We start from the raw sequence: 16,847 nt of genomic DNA, 5'->3' as shown, positions 1-16,847 counted from the left end.
CCCTATCCGCATCAAGTCCAAAAATAGAAATAAAGGCTTTTGCAACAGTAGAATTTTCATTATCAAGTATATTTTTAGAAATATCCAAGACAGTTAATATAATTTTAGCAAGTACTTGTTTTGTTATGTGTTTCTTTTGCTTCTTTGCCTTATCATGAACATAAAATTCCAAAATTGTGTACATTAATTCAAATCTATATTTGATGAGAATTCAATTACATTGTAAAATACTCACCCTCTAGATTTTAAAGCAAATTGTTGTTGAATTTCCATAATAGATCCAATAAAATCTTGTTTTCGTTGTTCTGTAATTTTTTGATCTTGTTGTCCATTTACATCAGTTGTTGGTGTTTGTGGTTCTAAAAACAAGTGTCTACTTGGTCCTCCAATTGTTAATTCCTTCAAAAATCTTAAAACTTGTTCTATAATATTTGCTTTAGAAAGGAAATAAAATCCAGGATCGATATAATAACTATACACTTGTTCCTTTTCTTGAGAATTCTTTTCTCCTTGTAATAAATTAAGTGCTAATGATTGATACAAGAATGGATTTGATAGAAAATGTACTGCCATTTCATATATACATATAATAACTTTTTCAATTTCTAAAGTTAAACTTGTTTGTTTCTTGTATAAAATTTGTTGTTCTTGTTCCATTAATTCTTTGTGAATATTAACAAGAAAACACAAAATTCTTCCTAAATGTTTTAATACTAGAGCATCTATTCGTGTTTGTATAAAATGTTTAAATTGCGAATGATCATATAACGAGAGTACAATATCATGTAAAATATCAAATTGTTGTTCAACATTAGGACATGTTTCCATCAACAATTGATCATCAAAATGTAACACTCTTCCGAGTGATTGTTCAAACTCTGGTGGGAGGGAACCTTGTGATTGTCCCATTTTTTTTATAAAAATTAAAATTTCAAAGCCTTGTTTTGACCTTTGCTAATATCATCACAACATTCATTCCTAATAGGAAATTACTCCGATTTAATAAGAAGAAGAATTAAAATTTATTTTAAAAAGAAATTTTGAGGGACTTTATATTGAGGAAGGATACTGCAGAGAGTTGAGTAAATCTCTTATTGGAGGTAATTTACATGGTGATAGAGTTGGTGAGGGTAATGATAAACAAGTGTTGAATGATGAGAATGAGTTGGTAGGAGGAGGAGGTGGAGTATTAGGAGTATTTGGAGGAGAAGGATAATATACAGGTGGAGGAGGTGACGAATTTGGTACTAAAACATAGGAAGAACTGTGTGCAGTTGTGGAATATTGGGTGGAGAGGTGGAATGATGTATCAACAATCTTTCTCTTCTTTGAATCGTGCTGTTGTTGCTGCTGCTGATTATTATATTCAAATGTGTTGTTAGTATTAGAAGAGGAACATGTTGAAGGTGATTGAGGTGAACCAATTGCATGAAACTGATACATATATATTGTTGTGGTTGTGGAGGTGGAGGTGGTGATACTTGTTGTGTTGGTTGATTCAATGTTCTTACTTTGCATGTTCTTGGAATCAAAGTTTCATGTTGCATGACATTCACATTCGAATGCTTTCTCTTCAGATTTTGTTCTGAAATTTGAGTTGTTGGTTGATCAAAATACACAGCCCCACTGTTATAGTAGCTTGTGAATGGCATGTTAGTTGAGGAACATGTAGCAGTTGATGAGGATTGTATGGTTGGAGGTGATGATCTTTTTGGAATTCTCTTCTTTTGTAAAGTAAACTTTGATGTAAAACATGCTCCAAAAGGAGAAGTAGGCGACGATAGATTACAACTACCATTTTGATAGTTAGATGATGTGCAATGATTATTGGGCATATTTGATATTGTTGTTGTTGTATGATGACCATTACATGCACATTTCTCATCTGCACTATTACTACAACAACAATTTGTATTTGTTGTTGGTATTGTTATTACATGATGAAGATTTGAAGCCACTTCTTTGGTATTAGAAATGAGGGTATTAACATTGGTAATATCTAATATTTCACAAGCCAATACAGATCTCTTTGGAACATCTTTAACATTAATACCACATTCATTCATTTCCTTCACTGATTCAACGAGTGCCAACATTGAATTTGGAGCATGTTGAAGGAATTTATCTCTCAGAATGGAATTCATTTGGGATCGTTGTGGAATATTTCTCTCATATATTTCTTTCAAGAGAAAAAAGTATTGTTGTTCCATAATTTCAGAGTCATTTGGGTAAGCCTTTCGAATAACACAAACATCTTGATTGCACTATTTTTGAGAATGGATAGTTGGTATTTGTGTAATTGATTGTTAATTATTTAATAAAAACAGTAAAGATTACAAACTTTTAGATGAGTAAGATAATGATAAGGACATGTAGTTGGCATTTCAATGATGAACAATAATGTTACCAAAGATTTCGCTTTTTCAACGTGGTGACTGAGTGTTTCTACCGAGAGAGTGATTCGGTGCAGAACTGTTTCGAATAGTTTTTTTTATACGAATCAATACCAACTTGAAACCGGTGCGAAATGTGTCAAGGCTCCAACAGCAACAACCGACCAACAGCTTTTAATTGCATATCACTAGTATTCTTAACTTCCCTTAAAGTCCTGGCTGTACGAAAGCAAAATAAGCCATAACAAGATTTCATATCACGGCAACATTACTTTTAAGTATTTTCAAATGAAGAGACCATTTGAAATTTGACGTATTGGCAGTAATACGGTTTTTTGGTCTGTGGATGGTTCATATTAAACTGCAAGCTTTAATCAATTGGATTAAATCACAAAATGAAACAACTTCATTAAATTGTCTGAATGTGTTACTTGTCATGCACGTTAGCGAAATTCACCGGCACTGTTTCGACAAGTTTAGCTTTTGTGAACACATTTAGGAATTGACTATTTAATTAATTAAAAACTGAAACAGAGTAAAAAAAAGCTTGTCTAGACATTGTTTCGAATACATTGTATGAAGTTTCTTTTGTATTGCATTGTAATTTAAAGAAGCAACAAAAGGAAATTTCATGTGGCGATGATTGTTGTGACAGTGCGCTTACTGCGGATCTGTGTCCTCATTAGAAATAGTTGTAGTGAACTGTAGTTGAGTAGGTAAGTGGGTAATATTTATTTTGATACAACAAATATGATATTCAATTGTTGTGGGAAAGAATGAGATTTTAAAATGTATTGTGTATTCGAATCTGTAATTTCATAGAACTTGACAATTACTTCAATATTTCTATTATGAATAATCTATAAAATTCAATATTTATCTTAATAATAGGAAGCTAACTAATCAACTTGAATAATGGTGAAACACTCTCTGAGATGGTTCCGAAATTTGAAAAAACAATCATCAATATATGTTTCAAAATCTTGGCAGAATGGTTTTGAAACCAAGTAAAAATTAGATATAATTCGTTGTAAGTCCGTCACGTTATGGATATTGAGTACATTATAAACTCTTACAATAACATCTCTTTTAAAACTGACTTCAATATGAAAATGATAAACAAGCTCATTACAAATCACAACAATTAACTTGTTAGGAAAAATTGGTTCCTCTGGAAGGAGTTTGAAAATTAAACCTCTCACCTCTCTTTGACATTCCAAAATTTTTGAATGCTTACTAAGTAATATTGCCCACTATGATTGAGCAGGAAAATGGAGTATTATGATACTTGTCCAGCATATAGGGAATTAATGGCAAAGATGGAAAGAGAAAAGGAGGAGAGAAAAAAGAATGGAATTGACAAGCAACACAAAACAAGAAAGAAGACAAGTGTGAAACGTCTTGAAAAGGATGACAGTTATGTTTTACAACATATTACAAACAAATTGAGTAATATAAATCTTAACAAATGAACCATTTATCTTTAAATGGTGATGATGAAGGATGTTAAGGAAGTTTCGGATGAAACAAAAGAGCCATGTGGATCCATTTTTTTAAACTATTTTTCTATAGAAAATTAGAGTTGCCTTTAGAGTTTCACTGATAATAAGACAAGAGAGTTCAGAAGAAGAAAGAGCTATTATGCTAATTGTCTAATTGGCCCAACTCATTGATAATTTTTTTGGGAGACAGGCTTGTGATTGGTAGGTTACACAAGATCCATCCATTATCTGTGGATTTGAAGTAATATTTCATATCTTTCATAGTAGTTGCATTTTTCCAAAAAACATTAAGGTTTAACAAAAGACAATGCAAAGATTTACGGAATTGTACTTTTTGACTTATTGAAAGGATAATAAATATAGATAAATTATCATCCTTAACATTATTATTCTGGGAAAACAGATACTTTGATATCCACCATCTCACTATAGGATCTGAATAAGTGAAGATGAAGGTACAATGAATACTTTGTACTGTTGTAAAATATTCCATTATTTATTGTTTGAGGAAGTTAATTACAGTTTGTGCAAGAGCAGGTGTATTCAATACAGAGTAGTGATTATAATTATTGAGTGAAATAACCTTACTCTTATTAGAATATCCTTCAACAAGATCGTTGAGATAATCAACTTGTGAAAATTCACTATTCTTATCAAAGAAAACTTTAACTCCCTTTCTGCCAAGTTCGTCATCTCTTGAATGATCGACATCAACAACTAGAACATCAATATTGGAAGTATTAATTGGTTGTGTAGTGTTAGCTTCTTCTGGTTGTTGTTGTTCTGTTGCTGCTGATGCTGATTGTTCTTGTTGTTTATAGTGTGGCTCTGCACTCTTACGACAATCATTCAATTGTACACATGATCTCTTGAATAAATTTGTTTCATTTCTAACAGTTTTCCATAAATTATCATTTCTCATATGAAATTCCAATCTCTTCTTAGCTTCATCTTTAGAAATTAAATGATCATCATCATAATCTGTTGATCCTTCAGTTCCATTATATTTAACATTCCAAGTTGTTGTTGGTACATCATCTGCAATAGTTTCCATAAATGGATAAATAACTTCATCCTTTAAAGAAAATCTTGGATTAAATTTAAATAACCATTCCATAAAACCGTGGAATGATAAAAGTCTATTAATAAAACCTCTTGATTTCCAGTCAACAAGATAATCCACATAGAATGGTGAAAATTGAATAAATCTTTCATGAAGTGGTGAAATTAATATATTCTTTGCAATTTTGACATTTTTAAATTCACTTTCAAAAGTATTTGAAAATTTATACAAATACATTCTTGCTAACATTGCTCCAAATCCATGACCTACAAGTGAAATTTCAAGTTTTTCATTTTCATTCAATTCAATATTATTCTTTAAAACATGTTCAATAAGTGTATGTAATTCAATACTCATATTATGTAAATGTCTTGGTCCTTTTACAACATTACTATATCCATATCCAAATCTATCATATCTTAATGAATAAATTTGTTGATCGTTAACTTGTGGATTATGTAACATTTGATATTCCAAATCTTGGAAAACTTCTCTTGTTTCAACAATATCAGGAAGGAAGATGATTAATTTTTTCGTTCCATTAGATGATGATGATTGATTAGATTTTAATGTATAGAATAATTTTTCTTCCTTGCTTGAATTTGTAATTTCTTCAGGTGGTTGCATATATTGTCCACTTGATGGTGCAGGAGAAGTATGTAAATTATCCCAATAGGAATGTTTAATATAATGAGAAAAGGTGAAAAAGTTAATTCCAACAAATGATAATGTTGCACTGTAAATAACAGCACGAGAAAAATGTCTTCCTCCTCCAGAGAATAATCGATTCATATTATCAATAATAGTATAATGTTGTTGTTGATGATGAAGAAAATTCTCTTGTTAAATGATGATAATTTTTTTAAAGCCTTTTTTCACCAAATCAAGCCTTTTTCTTATCTAGACAAAATTGTGTGATGATGAAATTCATTTCTTTACTCATATTATTGATGATGTTATTGTTGTAATATGCATAGATGTTGTGTTATTCATGCTGATTAAATTAGTAAATTTATTTATTTCTTTGCTTTTAATTCCTCGTCTGATGATGAGAATAAAATTCATATTAATAATCCATCAATAATTTTCCAATAACTTACTCTTTGATGTCGTCACTGTCATTACAAAATTGTTTAATTTCTCAAGATGTTGCAAATCGGAAGCTTGATCTGTACAATATTTTACAACATAGGTGTCATTAGTGGTTTTTAAGCTCATTTTTCCTTTCTTATTACTAAATTTCATAACATATCGTGTATCATTTGGAAATTGATTAAAAAGTGCTTCGGTTTTAGATATAAATTCATCCATCGATTGGCATTTGTAGGTATTATTATTCTTTGTTGTTGTTGCAGACATTTTTTGTTGGTGAAAATTCCAATGCAATTTAATTTATTTTTAAAAAATTTGAATACACGTCTTTGTATCAAACAAGGCTTCACAAAGTCATCATCAAAAAGCCTTCGTATTCATCATACATTAATTTTTGTACATAATAGAACGATCATCATCAAAAACAATATAAATGGGTTATCATAAATTATTTATCAAGGAACTTAAAGAATATAGCAATGATGAAAAGTTAGTACAGAACGAATACCGAAAAATAGTACTTTCTCTTATTAGGCTTTATAATGCTGAGAAAATTTCTTCACTATCAACAATATCACAAACAACTTTAGATCCTAATGCTCCTAAATTTTATATAGAAATTAAAGAATATAATCCTAATAATACAGCACCTGCAGATTCACAAGAACCTCCAATTTTTACTTCTCATACAAAATTACATAGTGTACAATATACACAAGATGAAGTGGAGAAGGAACATATTCAAAATTTAAATCAAACTTGGAATACTTTAAAATTTAGAGGAGCTTTACTACAAGAATCTTTTGATTTTAATCAACCAAAAGAAGTTTTTAATCTTGTTCCTCCTTCATTAGAACTTAAATCTATTGATAAGATTTTCTTTTTATTGGATAAACAAATATTAGTGACAAGTACAAATTTTAAAGATATGATTTGTGAAAAGTTAAAACGTTATACAGAATTTGTTAAAGTAACTATTGAAGGTGAAATTTTAAAATTTGGAGATTTTACTGTTAGAGTTGGAATTTATTCATATGGAACTAAAAAGAGAGGAATTTTAATTGATGTTGAATATTCACCTTGTTCTTATTGTTATTTATTTGAAGAGTTAATGAAGGATTTTATGACTTTATTTGTGGATTTTGATTCAAATACACCAACACCATCATCTGCCTATCAACAAAATACAGCTAAAATTAAAATTAGTGATCTATATAATATTTCTATTGATTATGCTGATTATTCACTTCCACATAATACTTATACATTATCACATTATACAACTCAATTGATAAAATTAATGATTGATTGTGGAATTTTAAAGGCAACAATCCCAACTGATTCTAATACTCAATAAAAAGGATGCCTAGGTTTATTGACCATACATTTAATATGGACATTATATTTGATAATTATTTCTTAGAGTTTTTACAATTTAAAATTCTTGAATATCTGAAACAGAATCAGACAAGTCAAGAACATTAGTGTTTGGATTATTGGATTTAGGAGCTTCACTACTTTGAGGATTATTACCTGCATTCATTACATGATAATATAGAGGAACAATAATTGGTTGATCTCTATTTGAATCATCATCTCCATATCCTCCACATTTAGCTCTTCTATTCATTTGAGGTGATGGTGGAAGTTCTTCTCTATTTGCTCTATTATCAAAGACAACCACTTGAGTTTTTTCAATTGTAATATTCTGACATGTTTCTGAATGTTTACTTTTAGCTGATGATGGTTTGATATTTTCTTTTGTTTCATCATGTTCAACGACATGGTTCTTGGTTTTACACATATTCAACAATCCCTTAATGATAGCAAATGGATTCTTCCTTTCAGAATTATTATCAGATGTATTTCTCTTAATATGAGGAGGTGCAGATTTTGGTTTAGTTTTAGCAACACTCTTTTCATCATTCTTTTGAGTTGTTTCATTATTATTATTTACATTGGTTGAATTATTAAGAATATGATTGAAGGCAGCTTGTTTGTAGTATGAGGCTTGTTGATTACTATTCGGAGAGACTTGAAGATCATTCTCAATTCTAAAGGCCTGATCATATCTATTCCTTGCTGATTTTGGTCGATAAGTAGAATTTGAGGTTAAAGGTGATTTTGGAACCCAACTAAAATCATCCAAACTTTCATCTACATTTTTCAATTCCATACTCTTATCAAAATCATCAATTACGAAAGCCTTTCTATTGACTTTATCAATTGCTTTTGATGATATTTCATTACTAGTAGTAGTAGAATCTGATGCTGATGGTGTTGTTTCATTTGTAATTTCAATTGGATAAACCTTCTGATGCTGAAGATGATGATTTGGTAAAGTCATTCAATTTAAATTTAATTAAAACTACAATGAATCCTATTTTCAATTAATTCTTTCCTCCTCCGTAGAAGTAGTTTGATGTCTAATGAAATTTTGAAAGGCTTGTAAGTAGCCAAATGTTGTTTCTTTTTTTTAAGGAGATTTTAAAAAGCCCAAGTACGAAGCATTTAAAAAACAAGTCAAGTTGACTAGTAGTGATGGATTATTTCAACGTTTAAGGATACTATTTAGTGCTCTTATACGGGGTCCTTGCCTGAGTTCAAATTACATGAATATGGGAAGTATATAAGATGGATATCGAAAATTGCGAATTCCTAAAGTACAAATATAGTAACCTATTTATTTGTTAAATTTGTAAGTAAAGTCTTAAAGTAAACTGTAGCTCTTATTGAATGTCTTTCAACCCTTGTCAATAATGCTCAAGTTCTCTCACTAGTTTTATTGATGATCATCTCTTTATTTTACAAAGATCTTTTTATTGTAACAAATCACTCTTCACATTCTTTTATACCATTAATTGAAAAGCACTTCACAGTTGAATCACTTTCCAGTAGCCCAAATATATCACACTCAAAAGTTCACTACTAAAAACTGATAGTTCTTAAAGAGTACTTTTCCAATTCAATCATTATGATTTGAAATAGAGTTCTTGGACACTAAGAAAGGAAGGAACTAATATTATAAACATCCTAATTTGAGAATGGATCCTCGTCTTATCTGGTCTGAATCAACAACGTAAGAGATATAGACTGTTTATTGATTCTTCCAATTATTCAGTAATTTCAGTTAAATTTGAGTGTGTTCATGAGCAACATTTGGAGGGAAATACTGTCAAAGTATTGGAATAGAAAGCGAATACTTACTTCAATTTATGAGTGATATACTTTATGATTTTAATCTTTATGAAATGTTCGTCTATTAAGGGTTTAATTATATCTGATGTCAAAAAGAAAGATTAATGGATGCTTTTTAAATCTCAACTGCTGATAATTTTCGAGAATAGTTCAATTTCGGATTATACAGATTCCTCTCTATTGTTTTCTTATTAAAAAAACAATAAGGGACAATTCAACCTCAATAGTTTAAGGGGTTGCAAACCATTCGATTTAGAGCAAGTTAAAAAACTTTTCTTAAAAAAATGTCTCACAATGGAACTAAGCTGCTTTACTTTGAAGCTGATGATGATGAAGAATTATTGTCCAATTCACCGCCAAGCCTTGATGTTTATTGTGTATTGTCCTTGATACAAGAAAGGAATAAACACAAAGAAAAAATTATACACTTGTTTCATTTAGCTTCACTCCGTTGCAATCTGTATTTCCAACAACAATTCGAACAAAACACACCAACCACCACTACCAACTATCGAGAGCTCATTCATACAGCATGTCTTCTCTACACTTTAATTTCTGATACTCATGCTCTTTACCCAACACCAACTGACTTGTGCAGCGAAGATCATTTTAACAATCTAATGTTTCAAGCATTTAATATGTTTGAAAAGACATTCACACTTGTAAAGGAATTTAACGCTAATTTCAAGTTGACAATTTGTTTTGATGAAACAAATCTAACCCAAATTCAGTTTCCAATGTCAGAGTTTGTGGAATGTTGTCTATTTGTTGTGTCTTCTTTCGAAAAGAATTTAGAATTGGTAAAAGGAGCTTTGGAAACTACAATATCACTTTTTAGCTATGCCAAATATAGAGTAGGTGGAGACCAATCTCTTAGTATTTTCCACAACTCTTGCCTTGCCAAATGCTATCAGACAATGCTTGACTTGTTGGGACCCACTGAAACAGAAGGTGTACGAAATGAATGGAAATTAACATTAGATGGATTACAGGACTCAATTATGAGTCAATGACAAATCAAGATTGATTGTTTGTTAAAATATTACATGAAATAAACAATAAAAGTTCCCGCTCATTTTGTCAAGAGGGAGTTGTTTACTGGGTCCACATTGATTGTGTTGTTGGATGATGTTGTTGCATGCATGTTGCAATTTAAAACACACATGTTCAGTACTTGGAATCTGTTGATTTGGTTCAAGTCCTCAGGACATCCAATGCACCAATCCAATTTCAACGGTCAATTTTATTGTAAACTTTTTCAACGCTGCACTATTATTTTCACACGCAACCATTAGCACACAGTTCAACTACCAACAATGAACATCTTTAAAAAAAACAAAAACAATGATAACATTTCTACTACTACTTCAACTACTACAACATGTACTACTTCAAACACATTTTATCATGTTATAGATAAATGGTTTGGATTAATGGGTACTAATAATACACATATTTATTCTCAATATAGAATATTTCCAAATTCAACAAGAACAACAATGGGTCCACCACATTTATTTCCAATGATATTTGGAAGTGATGAACCAATTGAAAATAGGAAAAATAATTGGTTCATGCAAGATACTATAAATGTATTAATAATTGCAATTTTATTATTTTGTATGAGAAGATTTGTAATTGAACCAATATTTTTAAAATTAATTAAAAAATATTCTAAAAGTACTAAATATAGTAGTATATTAGAAAATATTTGGTTTTGTATTTTTTATATATTATCATCTATATTTGGAATTTTAATATTAAAGGAAACACCATGGTTATTTAATTCTGATTATTGTAATATTGGATATCCAAATGAACATACAGGATTTGAATATCCATATATGAGAGAATATCTATTAATAGGATGTGGTTTCTATATTCAAGCATTATTTACATTACTATTTATAGATGAGAAAATGAAAGATTTTCATCAATTTGTAATTCATCACATTGTTACAATATTTTTAATTATTGGTTGTATTTTAACATTTTATCATAGAATTGGAACTTTAATTTTATTATTACATGATTTAGTTGATATTTTCTTTTATTCTGCAAAAGTATTTAAATTATTAAATTTAAATGAAAAAATTACAAATTTATTATTTATTTTATTTGCAATTAGTTATTTATTTAAAAGATTAATTTATTTTCCATATTTAATTTTTAAATCTATTTTTAATAAATATGGATGGGATCATTTAACTAGATATTATTTAATTAGAAATGTTTCAAATATTAATTCATTTATAGATTTATCTAATTATGGTATATGTATAAATGGAGTATGTATAAGTCCATATTGGATTTTAAATATTTTATTAATTATTTTATTAATTTTACATTTATTTTGGTTTTATTTAATTTGTAAAATTATTTTTAGAAAATTATTTAAAAAACTTGATTTTGATGATATTAGACAAACAAATCAAAATATTAATCAAAATAATCAAAATATAAATAATAATAATACCATTGATATTAATAATGATATTTTAGAAAATAAAAAGAATATTTAAATATTTCCAAAAATGGTAATAAATATTAAATATAAAAAATAAATTTTATTTAAATAGTTTTCATTTCCATTGATTTAATCATATCAATAATATTTTCAGTTTGTTTTACAATTAATTCCATTTGATTTTTAATTTGTGAATTTAAATTATGAAATTTTAAATGTTTTTCTTGTGTAAATAAAGAATTTCCAAATTCAAACATGTTACTATAATTTTTAATATTTCCATTATTAGTAGAATTTAATTTTTCTAATTCTTCTTGTTCTTCTAATTCTTCTTGAGGTGTTTGTGTAAAATTTCTTAAAATGGAAAGTAATTGATCAACAAATTTTTCCAATCTTTCATAATTCATATCAAATAAATATCCAAATGTTTTTAATAAAGTTAAATCTTGTTCCATATTTGTATTATTATTTTTCTTATTTTTTTTTGTATTTTTAATATTTTTTAATAAACTTTCCATTAATAATTTATCAAATCCAAATGAAACAAATGCAAATACACATAATGATCTTAATAATCTTCTAGTTCTAATTATTAAATTTAATGCAGAATAAAATATTTTAAAATCATTTTTTAAATATCCAAATTCAAAAAGTGCTGAATTTTCCAAATTATAAAAAATTAAATTAGAATGTGTATTTGGAGATTGTAACCAATTAGTATATAATTTATATTTATAATTAAATCTAGCATGTGCTTCTTCTACATATAAATCAAATTCACTAACTTTTTTACTTCCTAATAGAGTAGTAGATTGTCCAACACAAATAGATTGATATCCATGTGATGATTGTCCACAAATATAACAAAATCTAGTACCACAATATCCACATACCATACTATCACATCCACTAATACGATGAACATAAACTTTACATGATGGACATTGTTGACATGTTGATTTAATATATTCTAAATTAGATTCATGTTCTTTTGTAAATGATATAAATCTTTTCATCATTTCACATGTTGCTATTATTATGTTTTGTTATATTTTTGTAATGTTATTGTAATGTTATTGTATTGTTGTTATTGTAATGTTAAATAGTTTACAATAATATTTTAAATAGTTTAAATAGTTTAAATATATTAAAATAAAATAAAAATAAACATACCTGGATAATGTGGATCTTGATCACAATGAAAACAAAATTCTCTATCACATTTACATTTACAATAATATAAATTTTCATCACATTCCTTTTTAATTGCAAATTTACAATTATTTGAACACCATTTCATTCGATGTGAATTTGTCATGAATGAATTAATTTTACTTTTTAATAGAAAATGTTCATATTTACTTGTTATAAATGATAAAATAAATTCATCTAATAATAGACAATTACATTCATAGGATGGACATTTAATACTTTCAATACTTGTTCCATTATTTTGTAAAATTGATGATTCTATATAATTTCTCCAACATGATTCACATAATGAATGTTCACAATTTATATTTTTAATTAATTCTATATTATCTTCATAACATGATTCACATATTGTTGTTATTGTTGTTGTTGTAATATTATTATTATTATTATTATTACTATTTATAGTAGTATTTAAATTATTTAATAAACCAATTTTTTTTAAAATACCATCCAATCCAATATCACCATAATCTCTAATAATATTTTCAACATTCCATTTATAGTTTTTTAATATCATTTCTAATTTAAAATTACTATTATTATTATTAATTTGTAATATATTTAAAACTTGATTCATTGTATTATTAATTTCATTTAATATTCCTTCTTCATCAAGTATTTGATATAATTTTTTACTACTACTACTTTTAGAAGTGGAAGTAGTAGTAGTAGTAGAGGAGGAAGGCTTGTTTTTTGTAGACGATGATGATACTTGATTGGAAAATTCATGATCATCAAAAGTTTCTTGTTCTAATAAATCATCATCATTATTGATATCATCATTAGTTTTGTCATTAAAAGTATTGTTCGGAACATTGTTAATTTCATCAAGATCTTCATCATCTTCATTAATTTGTACTAGTAATTCAATGGCAGCCTCTTCATCATTATCAACTTGATCAATAACTGATTCTATTACTTCAATGTCAATGGAGGGAAATAAATCTTTGAGGTTTTCTAATAGTTGTGACATTTTTTCTGTAATATTATTAGATCAACAAATATTGAAGTTGCATTTCTGAAATAAAATTGTTGAAAAATCTAAAATAAAAATGAGTAGGAAGACAGGGAATCGAACCCTGATCTTAGGAACCACAATCCCATGTTCTACCACTGAACTATCTCCCTTTGTTGTTTGTTATGTTACACGAAAAATTAGAACGCGCTCCAAGCAAAAGGCCTTTATCTTTAAATATTAGACATAATAGTAGATCTCTAAGGATTTTAAATTCTGGTGTTTTTGCCATGTTGTTTACTCAATTCAACGACAAACTGTATGCGTTTCTTTTTATAAAATTCCAAGAGATATTACTACGGTCGAGGCAATATGTAGTTTGAGTAAGGCTAACAAAGAAAGACTGATTTGTTCAATTAGCTCATAATTTGTATTTTTAGAGTCCAATTTATTTTATTGAGTAAGACTATAAAACAAAAGATAACATTTTGGCGCCAATGTAAATAATTTGGCGCCATTCTCAGTCTACAAAAATATTGCTAAATAATTTTATCAAAAAAAATGTATTCCAACAGCGCACTTAATGAGGTACAACAATTAGAGCCTTATAATGCAGATGATTCAGACTCTGAATATGAAGACTATGAAGAGGACGATATTTTAAATACAACACAAGATTCAAATAGTTCATTCCTAAAACAATATGATTTAGATGAAAAGAAGTTGAATGATGAACAAGAAATGTTAGGTATCTTTTTGAACTTCCTTAGGGAGAACAAATTAAATCAAACAGCTGAAAAATTGATGGAAGAATTAAAATCAAGTAGTAAGTGTTGTTGATGATCCTAATAGTTATTGAAAATACATTAACGGAATTTTATTGAACAGTTAAAACAATGGAAACATCAGCAGAACCAACAGAGGTTATTCAAACTTCTCCTCAACACTCTTTAAAATCATATTCCCTCGTAAATAATATTGTTTCTGAATCTGAATACAATGATATATGCGAAATTGTTAATGATATTGTACAAAGTGTAGTTTCCGATTTCTACAACCATCAACATCATGTACCAGATACAAAACACTACAATCATAGAATTACTCCAACAAATAGTGCAAAGAGAGTTCTTACAGGACAGTCTAGAACTTCAAAACAATCTTTTGAGGAAGATGAATATGAAAGACCAGATAGTGCCTCATTGATGAAAGAATTACAAGAATTTGCTCACATGTATGAAAGTGGTGATGAACCAGTAGAACTATCAAATCCTTTCACTTCGGAGGATTTATATGAAACATTTGAAAAGAATGTTGAAAATGATTTGAGAGAACTTGAACAACAAGTTGAAGCTCATAAATACCCTAAGGAATCTAAAGAAAAACCAAAATCAGCAGAAACAAAGAAGGAAAAACCAGATAAAGATGCCAAGGATGATGATTATGCAAGTGATAGTGATGATGAAGGATATTCAAGATTAACTGATTTTTCTCAAACAGATGTTTTACAAAATTGTGTTCCATCTTATATTGAAGAAGAAGCACCAGAAGTTGTAGATAGAAGAACAAAATGGAGACCACCAGTTGAATATGAAACTATTTATCTTCCAATTATAAGAGAAACATTTAAAACTGGATTCGAAGAAACAAATGAATTCAAAATTGAAGTTGATTCAATTATTGCTGAAAGATATCAAGTTGTTGAATATCTAGGAAGTGCAACTTTTAGCAGAGCAATTCAATGTTTGGATTTAAGAACCAATCAAAACGTTTGCATTAAGATTATTAAGAATGATAAGGATTTCTTTGATCAAAGTTTAGATGAAATCAAATTACTAAGATTTATTAATAGTATGGGTGATCCAGATGCTTTCCATGTTATCAAGTTACATGACTTTTTCTATTATAAGGAACATCTGTTCATTGTTTGTGAATTGTTAAGAGATAACTTGTATGAATTTTATGTTTACAATAGAGATAGTGGTGATGAATTGTATTTTAATCTTCCAAGACTTCAAAAAGTTACTCAACAATGTAAGTTGTTTTTCATTGGTCATCATCTAACATCTAATAATTCAATCATGATATTATCATCAAATAGTATTAACTGCATTACAATTTGTTCATTCACTTAATTTGATTCATTGTGATTTGAAACCTGAAAATATATTAATCAAATCCTATAGTAGATGTCAAGTTAAGATTATTGATTTTGGTTCATCATGTTTCAAATGGGATAATTTACCATTATATGCTCAATCAAGAACATATAGAGCACCTGAAGTTGTCATTGGAAGTGATTATGATGAAAAGATTGATATTTGGTCTATTGGTTGTATTTTAGCTGAATTGTTTACAGGCAAAGTATTGTTTTACAATCATTCGATACAGACAATGTTAGCCAAGATATTATCTTTATGTGGACCATTCAAATTACATCAATTACAAAGAGGAAGATTTGTTAAAGACTTTTTCAAAAAGGTTAAAATTAATGGAAGAACTGAATATGTATTATTTAGATATGTAGATAAAGATACAGGTAAAACAATTCCACCATCAGGAGTTGGTCAAATTGGACCAAATGATAATGTCTATGAGGAATTATTGATACCAGATTATAATCAAGATATTCGAGAAAAATTAGATAATTGTCAAGATGAAGAATTTGTAGATTTTATAAGACAATGTTTACAAATTGATCCTCTAGATAGATTGGATGTACGACAAGCATTAAAACATCCATGGATGAATAAGAAATATGATGAAATTGTATAAAAAAATAATAAATAATATTAATGTATTAAATTTTCATATCAATCTTTTCAATATAATTTTCATTTTCATAAGAAATAAAAATTGAATTATTTCCATATCTTGTACATTCAATTTTCTTTCCAGTTTGATAAGATAAAAGTGGAAGAGCTGGTTTTTTAGCAAGTTTTTTCTGTGTTTCATATTTCCA

The 16,847-nt window shown here is 28.1% G+C and overlaps 9 protein-coding genes and 1 non-coding gene across 10 annotated transcripts; 3 read left to right on the top strand and 7 right to left on the bottom strand.

Annotated features, from left to right (window-relative positions):
* Window positions 1-231: 231 nt before the first annotated feature.
* NAEGRDRAFT_64538 (uncharacterized protein) lies at window positions 232-909 on the bottom strand (the record flags this gene model as incomplete). The annotated part of the gene is made up of 1 exon (XM_002680188.1): window positions 232-909. One exon carries the CDS (start codon window positions 907-909, stop codon window positions 232-234), a length of 678 nt encoding a protein of 225 aa, XP_002680234.1.
* A 141-nt stretch (window positions 910-1,050) lies between these two features.
* On the bottom strand, window positions 1,051-2,144 carry NAEGRDRAFT_64537 (uncharacterized protein; the record flags this gene model as incomplete). The annotated part of the gene is made up of 2 exons (XM_002680187.1): window positions 1,051-1,434; window positions 1,512-2,144. The coding sequence occupies 2 exons, from the start codon at window positions 2,142-2,144 to the stop codon at window positions 1,051-1,053; spliced, it is 1,017 nt and encodes a 338-aa protein (XP_002680233.1).
* A 2,247-nt stretch (window positions 2,145-4,391) lies between these two features.
* Window positions 4,392-5,750, bottom strand: NAEGRDRAFT_64536 (uncharacterized protein; the record flags this gene model as incomplete). Its single annotated transcript, XM_002680186.1, has 1 exon — window positions 4,392-5,750. The coding sequence occupies one exon, from the start codon at window positions 5,748-5,750 to the stop codon at window positions 4,392-4,394; it is 1,359 nt and encodes a 452-aa protein (XP_002680232.1).
* Window positions 5,751-6,035: 285 nt separating this feature from the next.
* Window positions 6,036-6,317, bottom strand: NAEGRDRAFT_31606 (uncharacterized protein; the record flags this gene model as incomplete). The annotated part of the gene is made up of 1 exon (XM_002680185.1): window positions 6,036-6,317. The coding sequence occupies one exon, from the start codon at window positions 6,315-6,317 to the stop codon at window positions 6,036-6,038; it is 282 nt and encodes a 93-aa protein (XP_002680231.1).
* A 166-nt stretch (window positions 6,318-6,483) lies between these two features.
* Window positions 6,484-7,407, top strand: NAEGRDRAFT_64535 (uncharacterized protein; the record flags this gene model as incomplete). Its single annotated transcript, XM_002680323.1, has 1 exon — window positions 6,484-7,407. The coding sequence occupies one exon, from the start codon at window positions 6,484-6,486 to the stop codon at window positions 7,405-7,407; it is 924 nt and encodes a 307-aa protein (XP_002680369.1).
* Window positions 7,408-7,485: 78 nt separating this feature from the next.
* On the bottom strand, window positions 7,486-8,397 carry NAEGRDRAFT_64534 (uncharacterized protein; the record flags this gene model as incomplete). The annotated part of the gene is made up of 1 exon (XM_002680184.1): window positions 7,486-8,397. The coding sequence occupies one exon, from the start codon at window positions 8,395-8,397 to the stop codon at window positions 7,486-7,488; it is 912 nt and encodes a 303-aa protein (XP_002680230.1).
* Window positions 8,398-9,532: 1,135 nt separating this feature from the next.
* Window positions 9,533-10,261, top strand: NAEGRDRAFT_64533 (uncharacterized protein; the record flags this gene model as incomplete). The annotated part of the gene is made up of 1 exon (XM_002680322.1): window positions 9,533-10,261. One exon carries the CDS (start codon window positions 9,533-9,535, stop codon window positions 10,259-10,261), a length of 729 nt encoding a protein of 242 aa, XP_002680368.1.
* Window positions 10,262-11,819: 1,558 nt separating this feature from the next.
* NAEGRDRAFT_64532 (uncharacterized protein) lies at window positions 11,820-13,903 on the bottom strand (the record flags this gene model as incomplete). The annotated part of the gene is made up of 3 exons (XM_002680183.1): window positions 11,820-12,188; window positions 12,609-12,745; window positions 12,889-13,903. 3 exons carry the CDS (start codon window positions 13,901-13,903, stop codon window positions 11,820-11,822), a joined length of 1,521 nt encoding a protein of 506 aa, XP_002680229.1.
* An 84-nt stretch (window positions 13,904-13,987) lies between these two features.
* On the bottom strand, window positions 13,988-14,058 carry NAEGRDRAFT_t163. The gene has a single exon. It is a non-coding gene; the product is annotated as a tRNA-His (tRNA).
* Window positions 14,059-15,477: 1,419 nt separating this feature from the next.
* On the top strand, window positions 15,478-16,645 carry NAEGRDRAFT_1301 (uncharacterized protein; the record flags this gene model as incomplete). The annotated part of the gene is made up of 3 exons (XM_002680321.1): window positions 15,478-15,919; window positions 15,987-16,393; window positions 16,484-16,645. Coding segments are annotated over 3 exons (1,011 nt in total), but the record flags the coding sequence as incomplete, so codon positions are not given.
* Between the last annotated feature and the right edge of the window lie 202 nt (window positions 16,646-16,847).

Source organism: Naegleria gruberi, assembly GCF_000004985.1.
Source record: "Naegleria gruberi genomic scaffold NAEGRscaffold_10, whole genome shotgun sequence".
Classification (NCBI taxonomy): Eukaryota; Heterolobosea; class Eutetramitea; order Acrasida; family Naegleriidae; genus Naegleria; species Naegleria gruberi.
This window is presented reverse-complemented; position numbering and strand designations above follow the sequence as displayed.